Source organism: Podarcis bocagei (assembly GCF_964188305.1).
Source record: "Podarcis bocagei genome assembly, chromosome: 15".
In the NCBI taxonomy this organism is placed as follows: Eukaryota; Metazoa; Chordata; class Lepidosauria; order Squamata; family Lacertidae; genus Podarcis; species Podarcis bocagei.
The window spans coordinates 43925600-43946435 of NC_138141.1; the positions used below are offsets into that span (position 1 = coordinate 43925600).

The window sequence follows — 20836 nt, forward strand, 5'->3', positions numbered from 1 at the left end:
CAGTCCCATGCGTGGGGTACAAATACATAGCTGTCAACTTTCAGATTTGAAAATAAGGGATCAGCGGCCTCGAAAACAAGGGATCAGCAGCCTTACCTGTCCTGGGGACAGTCTACGGGATATCTAACAATCCGGGATAGCAGCGGGAAACGGCGCTGGAATAAGGGAATTTCCCGCAAAAAAGGGAAGGTTGACAGCTATGTACAAATAATAGAATTATTATTACCTCTCAGAATGTCAGCTGCAGGGAGTCATAGAATCCTAGGGTTGGAAGAGACCCCCGAGGGGCATTGAGCCCAACCTCACTGCAATGCAGAAATCTCTCTTTTTTATATATATACATTTTTATTGATTTCTTAACATATCAGTTCCAACAGTCATACAAAACATCTTCTCATCTTATACAATATTTTAGACTTCCGTCAACACTTCTGATGATTTTTCCGTTCTTTATCACTTATTCTGCATTTCTTAATTTCTATACTACATTTAACTGTCCTTAACTAATCATTCTCTTCCTAGTCTTTCTTGCAGTATTTCAAATAATCCACCTTACAAAACTTCTTGCAGTCCTACTAGCGTAATCTGTTCATCACAATTGCTTTTTAAATAGAGTCATACCTCAGGTTAAAGTAGCTTCAAGTTGAGTATTTTCGGCTTGCGCTCCGCGGCAACCTGGAAGTAACAGAGCGCATTACTTCCGGGTTTCGCCGCTCGCGCATGCGCAGAAGCTCAAAATGACGTCGCGCGCATGCGCGGAAACGGCGAAACGTGGCCCGCGCAGACGTGTGTTATGCTTACTTCAGGATGCGAACGGGGCTCCGGAACGGATCCTGTTCGTATCCGGAGGTACCACAGTAGTTCATATATTTACTCCAGTCTTCTAAGAATATCTGATCCTGCAGGTTTCGAATCCTTCCTGTTAATTTATCTAATTCTGCATCGAGTCCAACCTCACTGCAATGCAGGAATCTCAGCTAGATCATCCATGACAGAGGGCCAGCCGACCTCTGCCTCGAAACCTCCAAGGAAGGAGAGTCCACCATCTCCCAAGGGAGACCGTTCCACAGCTGGACAGCTCCCACTGGGTCTAGGTTGGTGGCCATCGCTGCCTCCTGTGGGAGGGAGTTCCACAGTCCAACTACTTTCTTGTCATATCAAATTCCTTACAGCCTAAAATCTTTCAAATTTAAATTTTGGAGGCAGGTTATTGGTTTGTTTTGTTCTTGTTTTTATCATGTACTTTGTGGTTTTAGTCTGCATTTTTGTGCTGTGAACTGTCCTGAGAGCTTTGGATGAAGGGCGGAATACTGATTTAATAAATAATAATAATATTGGCTGGGGGGCTAGGGAGGGAGCTGGTGGTGGGCTTGACGGATCACAGAATCATAGAGTCAGAAGGGACGCTGAGGCTCACCCAATCCAACCCCCGACGATGCAACTGCCCCATACTATAATAATTACAATAGTACTTTATTTTTTACACCCCACCTATCTGGGTTTCCCCAGCACTCCATACAGGGATCACACCTGCAACCTTGGCGTTATCAGCACCAATTCTGGGAGCCACACAGCGCAAGATCCTCCCTCTCTCGCGCACACTATGTGTTCTGAGCTTCAAGCTTAAAAGCCACACTTGGTTCCTGCGGGCTTTCAGCAAAGCTTGCTGCTGAATTTTGGGGAGAGGGGTGAAATGAGAGCAAGCTTCCTTTCCTATCCAAAGAAGCAAAAACGGAAGACAAAGGGTTGGCTTAGTTTGAGGCTGAACGCATTAGAGCGCATTGTGATCTCAGCTGGCAGCAGGGAGCCACGAGTGGCTTGCAGGCGGGGAGCTGGGAGAGGAGAGCAGCGGCACAGCTATACCAGGGGCTGCACTTGTCCTCCCTTGACACACACACACAAACACACACACACACACACCCCGGCGATGTGCAAACATTCTCCTCGGCAGGCTCTGAATCAGCGAAGAGGCAAACTACCAAACAGGTCACCCTCCGAGTTTAAGGTAAAAGCTGGAGAGGGGAAGCTTAAACCTGGGGCTGCAATTGCGGCCCTCCATACCTCTCTGTCTGGCCCTCAAGACCCTCCCTCGCTGACCCAGTTTTGCGCCCCTTGAGTGCTTTTGCCTGGCTGGAAAGTTGTCCTCGAACTCCCATAATGCTCCTTGCTTGGCAGAAAGAGGGGTGCATGCGAGTGTTTGTAGAAACCAGCCAACTGCACAAAGGCCAAATCGACATTTGCTGCCCTGCCCACCACTGCCATGTGGCCCCCGGGAGGTTTCTCAGAAGGGAATGTGGCCCCTTCATTTCTCTTTCCCCTCCCAACCTCACTCCTGCACAGGTGAGATTGGGAGATTCCGCCCGCCTTCCAACTAATCACCTGCAATATGTTTGAATCAGGGCAAAACGGAAGTTGTTCTTTGTCAAACTATGAACTGTGGTTTGTCATCCTGGCGTTTGGATAAAGCTCCACTGGGAGCCATTGGGAGCTAGCCATGGTCCTGACCTGCGCAGAAAGACCTTCATTGACTTTACCTGCCCTGGCTTTGCCTCAATCTGACTTGACTTTGCCTCGGCCTGTTCTGACTATGCCTGCCCTGACTTTGCCTACGCCTAGCCTGCTTGAAAGCTCCCTGCTCCCACTTCAGCTTCCCCCAGCAAGCCCCATCAGGATAGGCCTGGCGGGCAAACTCAGCCTGCACCATAGGATATGCCCTAAAATCCTTTCCAAATGCGCATTAAGGGTTTCATGGCCAACCCAGACAAACTCGGGCAAAGAAGTTGATGTTGTGGGGAAAGTTTCCTTCGTTGGATCAAATGGCACATTTTTACATTTTCCTCCTCCCCTAAGCTAAGCATCCCATTGGGGTGGGGAGGTTTGTGAAATCCCGCTCCTTCCAGGAACTGCTGGCGAGCAAAGTCCCCAGCCTGATGTCTGTGCTGGTTATAATTTGCCATGTTCAGCAAATTGAGCCAAAATCTGTTTGCATTTAAATAAAGGGGTGGAATGTCTGGGAATTTCTCTGCCAAGACCGCTGGAAGGAGAGGGGAGGTAGTTTTGGCTTGCAGAGTGTTAAATGTTTTCACTAGGCTGAAAGAACCATTAAGTCAGCCTCCTGCAGCCTTGTCCCCTCCAGAGGTTTCGGACTACAACTTTCAGCAGCCGCTGTCCTTGGGACAGAATTCCTGGAAATCTATAGGGAAGTGGATTGTGGGGACCACGTTGCTCCCAGACTTGGCTAAAGCTTCTTCATCACTCTCCGTCTCTGCTCTCACGTCGTAAGGATGGAAGGAGAGCCCGGCTCCTGAATTGGGTCGAAAGAGGCCCATTGAGTTCAGCCTCCTGCTCTTACCATGGCCAAACGGAAGCTGCAAAAGCAAGACCTGAACACAGCCATTGTGTAGGATGAATGATCCACTTTGAAAAGTGTAGTCAAGGTTGGAAGATTCAGAAACTCAACCAAGACCCATTTCCATAAAAACATACAAAAACTTTATGAAAACAAATCTCTGAAAGTCACAAACTATGCAAGTCACTACATAACTTTATGACCACTGCTCCATAGCAATTGTTGTTCTATTTTTCCATTCACTGTATAAATGGGTTTATGAAGCATTTTTGTATCCTCCTGCTGTGCTGAAGAATTATTCCACGAAACAGTGGGTATATCCGGAATCACTGTTCGTCTGTTTGCAAACTACTTTGGCAGCATTGGATGCCATAAACAAAGCGCTGAAGCCTGTTTGCACCAGATAAGAATCTGATACATTGCTTCTTTCAGAGACTTGCATAGTCTTCAAAGACTTATGTTTATTTGGTGTTATGTTTTCTAGAGAATCCATTAAGAGTGCGTATTTTTTGACTTTCAGAGATTCATAAGTTTTCTGTTTATGTGATTTCATATATTTCATATTATATAAAGAGTGTATACAGTGGTACCTCGGGTTAAGTACATAATTCGTTCCAGAGGTCCGTACTTAACCTGAAACTGTTCTTAACCTGAAGCACCACTTTAGCTAATGGGGCTTCCTGCTGCTGCTGCCGGAGCCAAATTTCTGTTCTTATCCTGAAGCAAAGTTCTTAACCTGAAGCACTATTTCTGGCTTAGTGGAGTGTGTAACCTGAAGCGTATGTAACCCGAGGTACCACTGTATTGATATTGTATCATTGTATTTGGTCATTGTGTTGCCTTGGACAGGCAGGACTTGAGTGCCACAGCAGTGCTCCTGAACTTCAGGAACGGCCGTTCAGAGGCCTCCAATGGTGGAGAGAGGACCCAGGCATTGTGGCAAGCAGCTGCTGACCTAAGAAGAGCCCGCAGGATCAGGCCAGTTGCCCATCTAGTCCCAGCATCCTGTTCTCACAGTGGCCAACAAGATGCGCAGCAGACACCCACAAGAAGGACCTGAGTGCAACTTTTCCAGCAACTGGTCTTCAGAACCATTGCTTTCTCCAGCTGTGGTGGCAAGCGTAGCCTTGCGGCTAGTAGCCTTATCCTCTGATGCATTCATTTGTCTTATCCTCTTTTAAAGACACCCATCACCTCCTGGCAAATAGAAGGGGAAGAAATGGAGGCAGTGAGAGATTTTACTTTCTTGGGCTCCATGATCACTGCAGATGATGACAGCAGCCACGAAATTAAAAGACGCCTGCTTCTTGGGAGAAAAGCAATGACAAACCTAGACAACATCTTAAAAAGCAGAGACATCACCTTGCCGACAAAGGTCCGTATAGTTAAAGCTATGGTTTTCCCAGTAGTGATGTATGGAAGTGAGAGCTGGACCATAAAGAAGGCTGATCGCCGAAGAATGGATGCTTTTGAATTATGGTGCTGGAGGAGACTCTTGAGAGTCCCATGGACTGCAAGAAGATCAAACCTCTCCATTCTGAAGGAAATCAGCCCTGAGTGCTCACTGGAAGGACAGATCCTGAAGCTGAGGCTCCAAGACTTTGGCCACCTCATGAGAAGAGAAGACTCCCTGGTAAAAAGACCCTGATGTTGGGACAGATGGAGGGCACAAGGAGAAGGGGACGACAGAGGATGAGATGGTGGGACAGTGTTCTTGAAGCTACCAGCATGAGTTTGACCAAACTGCGGGAGGCAGTGGAAGACAGAAGTGCCTGGCGTGCTCTGGTCCAGGGGGTCACGAAGAGTCGGACACGACTAAACAACAACAACAACAAAACCTGGCTACAGATCTTTTCCGGGTGTCAAGCCATTCTTAACCTATTCAGTGCCGGAACGATGGCAGCGACAACATTGAAACAACCTGTGCCCATCCTGCTTCCTTCCTGCAGTTCTGGGCTACTAGCGCATATTTGTGTTTGTCTGGTGACATGACCCTGCCAAGGCAGGAACCCAAAGCCAACAACGCCCCCCCCCCCCGTTAAATATTTGCCTGCTTTCAATCTGCAGCACAGAGAGCTTACAAGGGGCTCCGTCTGAGGTACAGGGTTCTGGGAAGAGGAAATTGACCATCTGCAGTGTCAGCCAAGTTCACTCCCTTAAAGGAGAACCACATTGGTCTGCAGAGCACAATAAAAAGAGAGAGAGACAGAGCACCCGATGACCTACTTTCCTGCAGGAATCAAAATCCCTTGCCTTGCCTGCTCCCGTTTCAAAACGCAAGTGGGTTTTGCACATAGGAGGGGGAGAGCAGGAGAGGGTTAAGTGATCCTTTAGACACCAAGCAGGGAAAAGGACATGTAAAACTGCAGCCGAAATTGGCAGAGCTGTTTCCTAAAAGCTAGTTGGGAACAGCTGATTGCCTATGGCGAGGAAGAATCACCTCCAGGCGACTAGGGGAAAAGACCCCTTGTGAAAGTGGATCCTCTGTTTCCTTTGCATTTTGTATTTTTACTGTGCTAAGTCCTGCCTGGGACGATTTTAGTGCAAGGCGTCTAAGAAATGCGGTGAAACAAAAATAAATAAAAGCTCTGAAAAAATAAAAACAATTAAATACCGTATTTTTCCGTGTATAAGACTAGGTTTCCCCCCTAAAAAATGTCCAAAATTTGGGGGAGTCTTATACACCGATAGACCCCCCATTTTCTTAAACCAGAGTCCCCCAAAATATAGGGTGTCTTATACATGGGGGCCTCTTATAGACAGAAAAATACGGTAAACAAAGCTTTGATAATTTACTTATTTATTTTAACATGTTTATCCTTGGAAAGAAATCAGGGCAGTGTTTGAAGGTGTGTTTTATGCCAATGCCTACATTTTCAAACATATTTAATCCTAAAAATACAAACTTTTAAAAAGCTTAGGGGGGTTGTTTAGGGGCTTTTGTTGGGAGGTGTAATTATTATTATTATTAGCATACAGTAGTATTGTTAACTGTTTTAATTATTTTTATTATGTATCTTGTGTGTTTATAATGTAATTTTGTATTGTGAACTGCCCTGAGACCTACGAGTATGGGATGGTATACAAATTCAATAAAATGACAACAACAACAATAATAATAAACTGTGTCACAAAATTCAGGAGAAGTGCAATTTCTGAATTACTATTATGCAGTTAACAAGGCAGGTGGTACAAAGCTCTCCTCCATCTTCCCACAGATAAGGGAGCCTTCCAGCCCTTGTTTCCATCTAAAACTAGCTTGCTTGCTTGCTTTGTACGGAGAGTTATTTTTTAAAGGGTATTGTTGGAGGGGTGTGTGTGTGTGCGCACAACTCTTTAAAACACTGAAAAGGTGGCTGACCCGCTTTCCTTTCTTTCTGCCTCCCCCCCCCCCCGCATCTTTGAGCAAACATTCAAGAAAATTAATGATAGTGGGGAAAGAGAAAAGAGGTTTGAATGGCCCAGCAATCCGCCTAAAAAGGTTATGTTTGCCGTAGTTGAGGGGTGTCAAATGCCAAGCAGGGTGAGCGGAGGTTCCCCCAAGATTGATTGGGATCAGCCACCGTTTTCCCATGGAAAGTTCTTTCTTTCTTAAAAACCTCCAAGGAAGGAGTGTCCAAAACCTCGTGAGAGGGTCCATTCCACTGTGGAACAGCTCTTACCGTCAGAAAGTTCTTCCTAACGTTTAGGCAGAATCTCCTTTCTTGTAACCTGAAGCCATTGGTTAAAATCCCACCCTCTGGAGCAGGAGAAAATATCTTCCATGGGACAGCCCTTTAAATACTTGAAGATGGCCATCATATCTCCTCTCAGTCTCCTCTTTTCCAGGCTAAACGCACCCAGCTCTCTCAACTGCTCCCTCATACGGCTTGGTTTCCAGACCCTTGATCATGCTGGTCGCCTTCCTCTGCACATGCTCCCAGCTCATCAATATCCTTCTTAAATTGTGGTGTCCAAAATTGGACACGGTATTCCGGGTCAGGCCTGACCAAGGCAGAACAAAGCGGGACTACAGTTGTACCTTGGAAGTCAGACGGAATCCGTTCTGGAAGTCCATTCGAGTTCCAAAACGTTTGAAAACCAAATCGCAGCTTCTGATGGGCTGCAGGAAGCTGGGTATGGTTAAGAGAGAGAGAGAGAAAGAAAGGATTTATTTGCTTTGCTTTGTATGCAGAAACTCTGCTGGTTTTTTTTCCTTTTAATAAATCCTGTAAATAGTTATTCAGAGTCTAGCTGACTAGTCATTTCAACCTCAACTAGCTTCTTCGCTGTGCAGGAAAACTCTGCTACGTTTGGGCTAAAGCCATTAGGGCTATGTCTGACACTTCAAAGTTCCATGAGTTTCTGGGGGTGGTCTTGATCTACAGAGTGGCAATTTTAAAAGTCTTTACTGCGGCCATTTTTCTGGGTTCCTCCTCCTTTCCTGCATGTGAGGGGAGCACCCTGTTGCAACAGTTCAATAAAGATCAAGCTTACTAGCTGCTTTGCTTCTCAATATTCTCTGGTTGGCCTCCGTTATTTTCTCCTACCAATAGGGAACCTATGTAAGGACTCTATATGGGCTCTTGGATACCCCATAAGGGAAAAGGGCAATTTTTGTTTACAATACAGTCTAGAATAGCATTAGCTTTTTTAATTTTTTATTTTTTGCTGCCGCATCACATTATTTACTCGAGTTAAGCTTGTGGTCCACTAAGACCCCTAGATCCTTTTCCCATGTACTACCGGCAAGCCAAGTGTCCCTCATATTATATCTGTGAAGCTGGTTCTTCTTCTCTTTGGAACTTTGGAAGCAGCTGGGGAAGGGAGCGGGAAGCTCGCCTGTTTACACAAATCTCCTCTCTCGAACTCTTATTATTTTCTCTGGCAGGCCAGGTCAGGCGTCATCAGATGGAAGCCGCAATGTTGATATTTATCTGCATCTCGCTGTGAGGAGGGAAACTGCAGATGTTGCTGTGAAGGACAGCCTGGCGTTCTCAGTCACCGAGAAGATAGGGTGGGGAAACAAAACATCTCGTAGAGAGCAAAGGAATAAGGAGAGAGAGAACGTGGTGTCCTTTCCTTTGAGTTAATAACCTACTTCAGTTGGGTGGGTGTATCCTGTTTACAGGGCAGAATGCTCATCGCCCCAGAGCCCTGGCAGAAGGGTCTGATTTGGGGGGACAAGTATGGTTCATACAAACAACGTTTCTGCTGTGAAAAGGAGACAGACAGAAGCTTGTTAGGACTCCTGCTGGATCAGGGGAAGTCTCCATCCCTGGACCAGCATCCTGAGCCAGACGTCTTCAGGAAACTCACAAGGAGATGGGAGAAACCAGCGTCAGATTCCCAGATGTTCAGCTGGCAGCCCACAGCCCCCTCTAGGCTGGATGCTCCGGGCATTTGGATATTCAGAGTATACTGTCTCCAAGGATGGAGGGTGCATTTAGCCAACAGGGTTAATCTCCCCTGAATATCAATCACTGGCGATTATGAGGGGTGACATGGCAGGCGACTTGATACAGATCTAGACCAGTGGTCCATTCAAGCTCAGAAATGACAGCAGCTCTCCAGAGTTTCAGGCAGGGCTCTGCCCAGAGACCCTAGTTGTTGAACCTGTGTGCAAAGCAGGTGTTCCACCTCAGAGCTACAACCCTCCCCCTAAAAACAAAGCAAGATTCTAGTCCTCATGGTTCTGAATTAAGCTCTGGTTTGAACAGACACAGGAAGATGGTTTTTCCCCAAGTCAGACTGTTATATCTACACTGATTGGCAGAAGCTCTCCAAAATTTCAGGCAAGGGGCATATCCAGTCCTACTGCCAAGAATTGAAACCAGAAACTCTACTGCAAAGCCAGGGCCTTCTTCCCTATCGTCTGCTCCCTCTCCCACTGTAGTGCCCCTACATTTTTCAGGCATGAACTGTCGTGGGAGCCCCTTCCCAACCAGCAACAAAGTCTGGGTAACCACATTTGTTGTTTGTTTGTTTATGCTATTAAATTAAATTTATATGCTGCCCTTCATCAAAAGATCTCAGGGTGCTTCACAGAATAAAATACAAGATAAAACACAAGTAAATAATTAAACTAAAGCAACCAAATGATAACCCACCCCCTTCCTACAGATACATTTAAAAAACTGTTGGATATTAATCAGACAAAGGCCTGGTTGAAGAAGGTTTCCGCCTGGCGCCTAAAACATAGGTAATGAAAGCAGCAGGCAAACCTCCCTGGGGAGAGCATTTCACAAACAGGGAGCCACTACAGAAAAGGCCCCGTTCTTGTGCTGCCACCCTCTGGACCTCTTGCGGAGGAGGCACAGAAAGAAGGGCCTCAGAGGATGAATGCAGAGTCTGGGACGGTTTATATGGGGAGAGGCAGTCCTAGAGGAATTGGGGTCTTCAATGAGGCTGTTCCCTGACAGATCACCACCCCTTTACAACATCTGTGCTACTGACACTCAAACGCTGGGATTATTGAAATATATATAGAACAAAAAAATAATCAATTTGAGTTGTGTGACACAAGTTTGGTCTCTTAGACCCAAGATTTTTAAGCAATGTGCACTAAAGTCGCTTCCGGGTCTCTTCTGAGATTAGGAGCCCTGGAGCTTAAGTTTCATTAATTTCATAGTAGATCCGTCCCTGCTCTCCCCCACCCCGACCCTCCTCTTGGGAAACTGTTCTGCATTTTTGCACTGTTTAGTTTTTTACAGCAAAAGGGAAATCCCCAGGGTGCTTTGATTACTCAATGCTGAGAGAAAAGGGACCTATTAACTGGAGCAAAGGGGCTCTGGGAGAACTGCCACAAAACGTCAAGAAGGAGAAAAGAAAAAAACACAACCGCAAATGAAAAGGAGAAGTGGTCATGGTGTCCGTACGATGATCTCAGGGCTCGAACGGGAAACGGCAACGAGCAAGGATGATGGGAAACTTGCGGCCCTCCAGATGTTGACCTCCAACTGACATCATCGCCCCTAACTACTGGCCATGCTGATGGGCACTGGAGTCTGATAACATCTGGAGGGCCACATCCCCCCCCCCGATCTGCAAAGAGGCACTTCCCTCTTCTCTTGCATGCAGTAGGGAATTAAGAGTCTCCAAATTGGAACATCAGGCAATTATCAGTAACCGGGAGCGAAGGATCCATTGCTCCATAGAAAGCGTTTGATCTTCCCCATATCAGAAGGAGAACAAATTGCTCTGCAATTGTTTTGCTAGGTGGTGAAGTTACACGCCCACAGGCCTGCACAGTGATAACCTGTCACTTGCCTGCTTCACCCAGCGCAGACCTTCACTGGTCCGTGTTTTTCTCAGATCTGTGTCTTGATCTCTCCTCCCTGACTTGAGGGAGAAGTCACAGGGTCACTGGGGCTGTGGAGCCTCTGTAGAGCCCTGCAAGGCTGAGTCACTATGTCTTCCTCTCACTTTCCCCGACCGGGCAGGAATTGCAGCACTGGGATGGACACATTTGGTGGTGATGCTGTGATTGCAACATCAGATTGGGACCTGAGATCACTCCCTAGTGCGCATATAACATGCACGACCTCTCCCAAAGAGTCCTTGGAACTGTAACCCCTCACGGAGCTACAATTCCCACGACGCTGGACAAACTACAGTTCCCAGGATTTGGGGGGCAGGAAGTCACACGATTTAAATTGGCTTTAAACACATGACTTTGAGAGACTTGGGTTCAAATCCCGACTCAGCCACAGAGTCAACTGGGGGGCCAGTCGCTATCTTTCAGCTTAACCTACCTTGCAAGGGAGGATAAAACGGGAAGAGGAGAACCGAGTACACCACGGCTGAGCATGGCGGTAGATCAGTGGCGTGTGGTCAGTGGACTAGGGGGCCTAGGCCAGTCCCATAAATGTTTCCCTGGCACCTCCTTCCGAAAGCCTGGGAAGCTTCTGCCTGGCTTAGGGAGTGAGGAGTGAGGCTCATGTCCACAATGTCACGACGTCGGCGCCTGCCCCATCACCCTCGCAAGCCGGTGACTCCGGCCCTAACAGTTCCTCTATGAAAAATTTCACTACGGTAGATACAAACACAAGAGTAGATCGGATAAAGAACAGAAAGCCCACAAGTTGGATCTGCGTGCAACAGCAACTCTCAATACAGTGGTGCCCCACAAGACGAATGCCTCGCAAGACAGAAAACTCGCTAGACGAAAGAGTTTTGCGTTTTGGAGGTGCTTCGCAAAACGAATTTCCTATGGGCTTGCTTCGCAAGACGACAATGTCTTGCAAGTTCCTGCTGGTTTTTCCCTTCCCCCCCCTTTTCTAAGCCGCTTATCAGCTGATCCAATCAGCAGATAAGCCGCTAATAGCGCTAATCCGCTAATCCGTCAATGGGCTTGCTTCGCAAGACGAAAAAACCGCTAGATGAAGAGAACCACAGAACGGATTCTTTTCGTCTTGCAAGGCACCACTGTACTTTTAGATTTGTCCAGAAGGGATTCAGACAAATGAACCGAGGGTGAGAACGTGATCAATGGCTACTAGCCACGAAGGCTATGCTCTGTATTCACAGTCAGAGGCAGTGATGCTTTTGAACACCAGTTGCTGGTAAGAAGGACACTCTTGCGCTCAGGACCTGCTTGTAGGCTTGCCACAGGGATCTGGGCAGGCCACTGTGAGGGCAGGATGCTGGCCTGACCAGCACAGCTCTCCTTATGTTGCTGTAAACCACAGGAGAGGAAAGTCTCAAATGGGGGAGAGCACTGTTGCACTCAGGTCCAGCTCGTGGACTTCCCCTTCATAGGCACCTGGTGGCCTCTGTCCAAACAGGCTATTGGACTGGATGGGCGGCTGGCCTGATCCAGCAGGGCTCCTCTCATGTAAGAGCACCGGCATTTTAAGTGTAGAAAGCTACCTGTGGTCAATGATGGTCACATTGGAAGGCGGGATCCCTAGAACCAAACAGCTGTCCAGGAGTTCCTTCTTCCGGACATCCCCTTGGCTGTAGTAATTCCCTGGAAATACGAAAGAAGACAGGTGTCACACCCTGCAACACAGAATCCTCCCTCCTGTGGGAAATTGAAAGCACCAAGGGACCGGCAGCTTGCGTTAAAATAACGGAGCAAAGAAGGGAATATTAAAGAGATTTTCCTGAGTTTAACAAAACTGGTGACGTTAAGTCTGCTGCATTGTAAAAAGTTCAAGAATTCTACAGCACCTTAGTACAGGCTGCTAGGTTTGCCAGGATATGAAAGTGATAGTCTGAAGAGGTTGCTTTTTAGGGGAAGGCTAGGAGTAACATTTGGAAATCTGAGAGAGTGCTGCGGGCACCAGTCACAAAATGGCCGCAGTGGGAGGGGCAGGGGCATGGTATAACACAAAATGGCTGTATCGAAAGCGAGACAGGACCACGAAACGGCGCAGGCATGCCCCTCCATCTGTCACCGCCACACTCTCTCAGAGAGAGAAGCTCTTTGCATCTCTCCTCTGTTCAGAACAGAACGTAGGGCTGGTGTTATGTACTGAGTTGAATGGGATCCAAAATGCAGCAGTCTGATTCGTCCTAGAACAATAGGATCCAGAATGCAGCAGTCTGATTGGTCCGCAGGAGCCACCCAATCCAGCTCCTGGTTGAAGTTAATCCACAACCTGATTGGCCTACAGGAGAATCCCGGAATTAGCCAATCACGTGGGGCCCATTGTGTAAATAATGTATATACAGTGGTGCCTCGCAAGACGAAAATAATCTGTTCCGTGAGTCTCTTTGTCTAGCGGTTTTTTCATCTTGCGAAGCAACCCTATTAGCAGTTTAGCGGATTAGCGCTATTAGCGGTTTAGCGGCTAGTAAAGGCTTAGCGGCTTAGCGGCTATTAGCGGCTTAGCGCCTTAGAAAAAGGAGGGGGAGCGGAAAAAAATCAGAACACTCGCAAGACGTTTTCGTCTTGCGAAGCAAGCCCATAGGGAAATTCGTCTTGCGAAGCAGCTCAAAAACGGAAACCCCTTTCGTCTAGCGGGTTTTCCGTCTTGCGAGGCATTCGTCTTGCGGGGCACCACTGTAAAGCAGACATTTCAGGAGAACTTGCATTCCTCATGACTATGAGCTGAATAAAGAGCATGAAATCCACACTTGACTCTGAGTATATTTCAGCTGGGGTCCAATCCTGGCAACCAACTGAAATGTGGGCATGTTTAAAAGAGTGTGTTTGATGTGGGAGAGGCGTAGCCAGTGAAAACAGGAACCGAACAGGAAAAGCAAACAGCACTGAGGATTTTTGAGGGGGACATTTACTGAGACCTTTTGCAGGCACCATAAAAGGTGCTGTTGGGAACGCTGGCACCCATGGGCGCTTGCACTGGAGACCCCGCAACCAGAAAGTAATCTCAGAAAGCGAAACATATTTGGCCAACTGGGTTGAGTTAAGTGCTTGGAGTCTGTAAAGCTTCCAAGGGAACTTTTAATGTCTATTTTTTAAAAAAGATTTCTATAATGCTAGGGTTAACTGCAGGTCTTGAGTGAACTTCTCAAATCCTGCCAATTCCCTACCTATTTATAACATTTATAAGTGCCTCTTCTGACTCACACACCAAAGTGTTCAAATTAGAGGATGTTGTTAAAACCTTAACATAAGGAGAGCGCTGTTGGAATAGACCAGAGGCCCAACTGTTCTCGCAGTGGTCAACCAAATGTATACAGGAAGCCCGAAAGTGGGGTTTGACCGCGTTAATTTATAAAATCTCAAGGTAAAAGCAGCAGAATATGCACAGAAACGAACATACACGTATCTATGTATTAGAGGAGAAGTATGCCTGCAACAGCCTCCCAAAAGCATATAGAGAAGAATCTAACTGCTAAATAATTCCAAAGGGAGGAGGGTGTCACCACTAAAAAGGCCCTGCTACATTGGTCTAGTCCCCCCCCCCCGTTATTTTTAAATTGCAATTTTCACATTGGAAGGGAGAAGAAACTACAGTGGTACCTCGCAAGACGAATGCCTCGCAAGACAAAAAACTCGCTAGACGAAAGGTTTTTCCGTTTTCGATTTGCCTCGCAAGACGAATTTCCCTATGGGCTTGCTTCGCAAGACGAAAACGTCTCGCGACTTTGTTTCCTTTGTCTAAAAACAAAGACATGTTTTGTTTATAAAGTTAATTTATTTTCCCTTCAATTTTTGAACTGCTCTTTACAGTATGTGTGACTTTAAAGAGCAGTTAATAAACTGTTGTTGTACCAAATTTGGCTTTGTTTGGACTTTTTTTGACCATAGGAACGCATTAATTGATTTTCAATGCATTCCTATGGGATTTCGTGATTCGCAAGACGAAAAATTCGCTAGACGACAAAACTTGTGGAACGAATTAATTTCGTCTTGCAGGGCACCACTGTACTTTATACCAGGTCACTGGATTCCCCTGCTACGAAAAACAAGATGCCACTGGTTGAGCTTGGGACCTTTTGCAGTTATGTTGTACCCAGTTAAGGAACAGTGTGTGGATGTAGTGGCCTCGCTGGCTTTTACTTCTTTTGCCTGGCTGGAATGTGTCCTTGAACCCTAATAATACCTCTTGCTTGTCTGGGTGGAGAATAGCCAGGAGTGTGTAGAAACTAGCCTACTGTACAAATGGCAAATTTTACATTTGTTGCCATGCCCACTCTTCCCTCTGGCCCCACCTTCCACTAGCATGGTGCCCCTGAAAGGTTGCCCAGAAGAGAATGTGGCCCTTAGGCTGAAAAAGGTTCCCTGTCCTTAAGATAAGCAATGCTTCAAAAATCTACCTTCTCGTATATTTATAAATAAATAAATCTCTTACCATTCCGTGTAGGCTGGCTAGTCAAACGTTGTTGTATGCAAATATATAGTAGTAGTTTCAATTTGGGGGGGGGGGAGTGGTGTTATACCCATTATACTAACATGGCAAACTGAGGGGGTAGGGGGCCCATCACCTGGGCCTTCCACCACATCCTGAAATTCTCACTTAGCTGGCACTATATAATAAAGCATTAAAAAATTAAGTATAAAATAATAGAATTCTCACTTATATAGTCCTCAGTGTATAAAATAAATACAATAATATTGACGACATAATAATAAAACACACTGAAATATATTATTTATACAATAAATATAGATAAAAATAGTATTTATGTATACAATAAATATACTGTATTAAGCAACTATGACATTATTATGATTAATAATAATCCTGTGACGTCAGAACGACCTGTGCGCGCACTTCCGATCAATATAAAATGGCTGCTGCAGCGTGATGACGCCATACGCACAGCTCCGGAGAGACGGGAGCGCTTCGAAAACAGACGTCATGGTTGCTAGGCAACGCTACGCTAGCCTCCTCCTCCTCCTCCTCCTCACCTGTGGACCCGCAGAGCAGCCATAGCCTGGCTTGAGCCAAGCTGAGGATGGTGGGGGCGAAGAACATTGCTTCGTCATCAGGGTGCGCCGTCACGAACAGGGCGCGCGTCGCCGGTCCGTCCTCGAAAAGCCTCCGGTCGCTCCCCAGCCGCCACCTCGCTCCGCGTTGCCGCCTCAGCCACCAGCAAGAAAGCAGCCATAGCAAAGGCAGAGGAAACAGCAGTGTGAACAACCCCGTTGCCTCCATGACGGGAACAGCGGGAGAAAAGGGGAGCGCCACGCATAAAGAATCCGGCCAGAAACTCGTTCCGCGATGGAATGGTTCCGTCTGTTCTGTGCAAAAGGGCGCTCTCCCGAAGAGAGAAGGCGAAATGAGATTCACGCCAGAATCAGTCGGAAGCTTCTCGTGGGGTGGAGTGACCTGGACCCATGCATAAACAGCGCGGAAAGGATTTGCAACAATCAGTAAACTCCCCTGACTGCCCTTTGACAAACTGCTTCCCCAAACTTACCTTATGATCTAATAAAAGAGCATGAGCCTCCTGCATCAGGCCAAAGGGCACGAACTAGTCAGTCATCCTGCTCTCACAGTGGCCAACCGGATGCCCCAGGGGGAAGCTTCTCCCCTCCTGCGGTTTACAGCAACTGGCATTAAGAGGGATAGGCAGAGCACAGCCATTGTGGCCGATTAATATCCATTGATAGCCTTCCACATGGATTTGTCCAATTATTTTTCGAAGCCATTGAAATTGGTGGTCACACTGCCTTCTGTGGGAGCAATTTCCATACTTTTAATTCTGCGCTGCTTAAAGAAGCCCTTTTTTATATGTCCTGACGCTTCCAACATGCAGCTTCATTGGATGCCCATCACTTCTAGTGCTTTGACAGAGGAGAAGAACTTTTCTTTATCCACTCCCTCCATGCCATGCATAATTTTATAGTCCATCAGACTTTTTGCATTAAGGAAAGTTACAGAGAAAAGCACTGGAAAATGTGGAATAATGCTTGGCTTGGATGCAATGGAATCTAGCCAACACCTCCCAATCCCCCTGTAAATGAATCAGGATGAATGCTCAATAAAGAGGTTGTCTGGCAGAACCCTGCATTTCAGTGTTATGCATTATACATCTTCAAGCCCCGACTCATTCAATACTCTATCCTGAATCTTATACAGATGGTTAAAAATAAAGCTATCACCAACTGCTTTAAAAAAATCAACAAAGGAAAATCCTACAATCTTTATGCATTTCATTGCTGGTCTTCCTATATATTTTTAATAATAATAATAATAATTCATTATTTATACCCCGCCCATCTGGCTGGGTTTCCCCAGCCACTGGGCGGCTTCCAGCCAAACATTAAAAACAATACAGCATCAGACATTAAAAACTTCCCTAAACTTCTATTATATAAGTTCTATTATATACTTATAACTTCTATTGGGTAGCAGCCAAATAATTATAAGGTTGTCACATTTTTATGGATATAAATTATGTGCTTCCTACAGCTAATTAGCAGGTAAGAAAACAAAGGTGAACTTTTGACCATCAGTATAATTCCATACCCCCTACCACATTGATTTCTTACCTTTTATACTCTTAAAGGTACAGAGATGTTGACCTTTAAGAAAAAAATGAACAGCAAAGAAAAACAAGCTCAGCGACCTTGATAATATGGCATATTTATTTGACCTTAAGAAAGAGTTTGTTGGGGGATGGGAAGACACAATCTTTCTGGTTATGTGCTGGCTGTTCTAATCAAAGTACAATCCAGGAAATGGGTATGGCAGTTGCCCAGTGAATTATGGGGAAAGAAACACCTGTAAGCTGGTGAGCACTCCTAATGCTGCTGTCTTTAGGAACCAGCATATCAACCTCTCTCAAGTAGAAAGAATATATTTTAAAGTATTCCCCATGCCCCTCAACAAAACACCCCAGGGCTGAATAGGTGGAATCTGGGACTCTGGATTTAAATGGCATTTTCAGCACCCTCTTTAGATGAAAATCTGTTTTTCTCCGCTTTCCTTCAAAATGTGACAAGCAATCAGTGCTGCATGGAGGCGTTCCTCATTCTGCTGGGTGGTGGCTGTACTTTTGCACCCCAAATCCTGTCTCATTGCTTCCTCTGCTTGGGTGACCGACTGCAAGAGAGGAATGGGCTCCTGAACCTTTAATTGCTTGCTTAATTCCTTTTTCCAGCCAACTATTAAAGGTGCAGAAGCCCCGCCTGTATGACATCCGACCAGGTGACTTCATTTTTTATTTTTGTGTGGTTTCCCTCCTGGCTCTCCATCGTTTCCCGGAAGTCTTATCTGATGCGTCTCTCGCTACACCCTTTACCTCTATATACTCCCCGACCTCTCCCTCAGAACCCCGCTCCCTTCCCTTCCTCTCTCTTATCGCGTCCTCCCATTGGCCGGCTGCTCAGAGCCACGCCCCCTCGGCCCTTTTTCGCTATTGGCCGGGGGCTGCCGTCTTGCTCTCCCAGAGAGGGAGCGTTTGCTGCTTCGCTGCCGCGCAGGTCCTGAAAGAGACATAATGAGCTCCCCTCACCCAAGCACCCATTTCAAAATACACTTCTGGAGGGTCAAGAGAAATAGAGAGAGGGTGGCAATGCACCCTAAACCCCTTGAGCTGAGGTGTATATTCTCTCCGTTGTTATAACGATTTCGCATGGTTGTTTTGATGGCCGCTCTACGGAGCTGCCAGGACTCTTCGCGGTGAGGGAGAGGGAGGCGGGGGAGGAGTGGGCGGAGCCTCCGCGGGGCCGGAGGGAGGGGGAGGGGACGGCGGGGAGGGAGGGAGTCAAGATGGCGGCGGTGTTGCTCCTGAAACCGCCGAGGTGCTGGAGGAGGAGGAGGATGGTGAAGATGGGGATGAGGTAAGGCGCCCGGGGAGGGGTCAAGGAGGCGGAGGCGAGGAGGGGGCCGCCATTAGCCCCCTCCTCATTGGGAGGGGAGAAGAGGGAGGGCGAAGGCAACGGGTGGGGTCGGGTGGGGGAGGGGAGGCAACTGACAGGTCGGGTGGGGGAGGGGTGACTGGAGGTGGGGAGAGGGGAACTTAAGGGAAGGGGGGGCAAAAGGGAGGAGAGTAACTTTATTACCCCTCTACCAAAAAAAGGGTGACTTAAAGGAGGGGGATGTACCCGCCTGAGCTCTTACTCAGAGTAGACCCATTCGTAACTGGGTCTACTCTTGAGTATGGCTAAGTGATGGGTGGGGGTTGTAAACGTGCAGAACTGCAAAGAAGATCCTGGATTCCCTCTAGGAAGGAAGCCTCCCCCTAGTAAGTGTGGCGGCCCTATAGGGCGGTCCTTTAAGAACATCTTATAATCATCATCATCATCATCATCATTAACTGAATTTTAATGACGCCAGTGTAATCGAACAGAAAAGCTCACTGGAGTTCAAAAGAAAGACGTGTTATCTTCCAAAGTGTTTACATAGGGCTGGGAGGGGTAAACAGGCAGTACTGTATTTGGGGTGACGGAGACGGCGTGGTGAATCGTGTCCCAATATTTAGTTGCGTTGTGCTCTTAACTTTTAAACATACTCTGAGTAAACCTCTTGAAGAGTAATGGGGATGAGTTAGCTGCCTGCGTTGCTTTCAAAGGGTCTACTCTTGAGCGGAACTTAAGTCTGATTCCAGCCTAAGAGACAGCAGGGACGGTTCAAGGCATGTTGATTGAGGATTAAGACCCCTTTAAGCTCAGCGGGATCCTAACTGCGACCCTAACTACATCAACTCAGGAATGAGTCCTGTTGAATTGCAGAAGGGGTGTGTAGGTCTTACTCCCAGGTAAGAGGCTTATGGGGTTAGGATTGCAGTAAAGAAGTGTAGCTGAAAAGACTGAACTCTTAAGCATATTTTTTTTGAAGTAAGCTTTGGTATTTGTGTATTTTTATGATGGAAGCCTTGGAGGGCAGTTTTTATACATTTAATCATAGACTCATAGAATTTTAGAGTTGGAAGGGACTCCTGCAATACAGGAATCTCAACATGAGACCCCCACATCCAATTTGAAAACATACCAGATCCTGCATTAGCTATGCAAATATTCTAGCAGTTTAATCGCTGCCTGTGGAAGTAAATAGACAAGGGGGAGATTCCTTCTTCCTTCCCAACTGAGTGGACAGTGCAGCCCTATAAATCTCTACTCACTCACTGGGACTTGCTCCCAGGTAAGTGGCTATAGGACTGCAGCCAAATTGCTCAGAAGCTTAAGCATATTAATTCAGAAATAAGCTCCTTTTGCTTTGAGGGGGCAGGGCTTCCCCCTAGTAAATGTGGTTTGTATATTACTCTAAGCTCTACTCAAAATGGACATACTGAAATTATTAAGGTAGTCATGTCCATTAATTTTGGTGGGTCTGCTTTGAGTAGCAGTAACCTTGGAGGGCAACCCTGTGTGTTTTAGGATGGCAGCCTTATAGGGTTAATAAGTGAGTCTTAGGATGGCAGCTTTCCTCCTGAGTAGACCTGCCTGGTGAGGTTGACACCACCAGTTTCTTTTGGATTGACCCCAGGTTGATGAAGCCTGCAATTGTTGCTCAAAAAGCAAGACCGCTTATGTTCAGCTGGCTTTTATTCATTACTCCTGAGAAAGTGCACCTTGAGTTCCTGCTTTGCGGAGCAATTCTGTTCACACTTGCTCAGGAGTAAGTCTCACTAGGCTCAGTGAGCCTTACTTCCAAGTAATTAAACATAGATTAACTGTGCATTGGGACTGCAACCAAACTGTTGGTTAACCTCATGGAAGACAGTTGTGTTGGGGTCTTACTTCTGTGGCCGTCCAAATAGTTCTGACCTCCCAGCTCCCACCAGCCTCGGGCCAGTATGGCCGAGTCTCTGGGATGATGGGGTAGTAGTGGGTAATGGTTAGATTATCCCACCAGGACCTGGGAGACCCAGGATTCAAATCCCTGCTTGGCCATGAAACTCACCGGCTGTGAGCTTGGGCCAGTCGCTGCCTCCGTATTCCCTCATACAAAACTGCCTGGGTTTTGAGATCATCAGGGGAGGGCCTTGTCTCAGTCCTGCCACCCTCACAGGTATGCTTGGTTGGGACGCAAGACAGGGTCTTCTTGGTGGCTGCTCCCAGACTTTGGAACTCCCTAGAGAAGCTAGAATGGCTTCCTCCTTGTTGTCTTCCCACCAGCAGGTGAAGAATTCCTTGTTCCCACA

General features: G+C 46.8%; 2 protein-coding genes across 4 annotated transcripts in view; one reads left to right on the top strand and one right to left on the bottom strand.

Moving 5' to 3' along the window:
* PIGL (phosphatidylinositol glycan anchor biosynthesis class L) overlaps positions 1–16756 on the bottom strand; it is a 40621-nt gene extending 23865 nt beyond the window's left edge. Inside the window, exons 1-2 of the mRNA XM_081172210.1 lie at positions 15654–16756; positions 12200–12299 (exon numbers count right to left, since the gene is read on the bottom strand). Of these exons, the coding sequence (XP_081028336.1) occupies positions 12200–12299; positions 15654–15900 (347 nt within the window). The 5' untranslated portion in view covers positions 15901–16756. The remainder of the gene's footprint in view (positions 1–12199; positions 12300–15653) is intronic.
* A 1678-nt stretch (positions 16757–18434) lies between these two features.
* The window catches only part of NCOR1 (nuclear receptor corepressor 1), a 120110-nt gene continuing 117708 nt past the window's right edge, over positions 18435–20836 (top strand). For all 3 annotated transcript variants that reach the window (XM_081171921.1, XM_081171923.1, XM_081171922.1), the window contains exon 1: positions 18435–18533. The gene's annotated coding sequence lies outside the window, so the exon portion shown is untranslated. The remainder of the gene's footprint in view (positions 18534–20836) is intronic.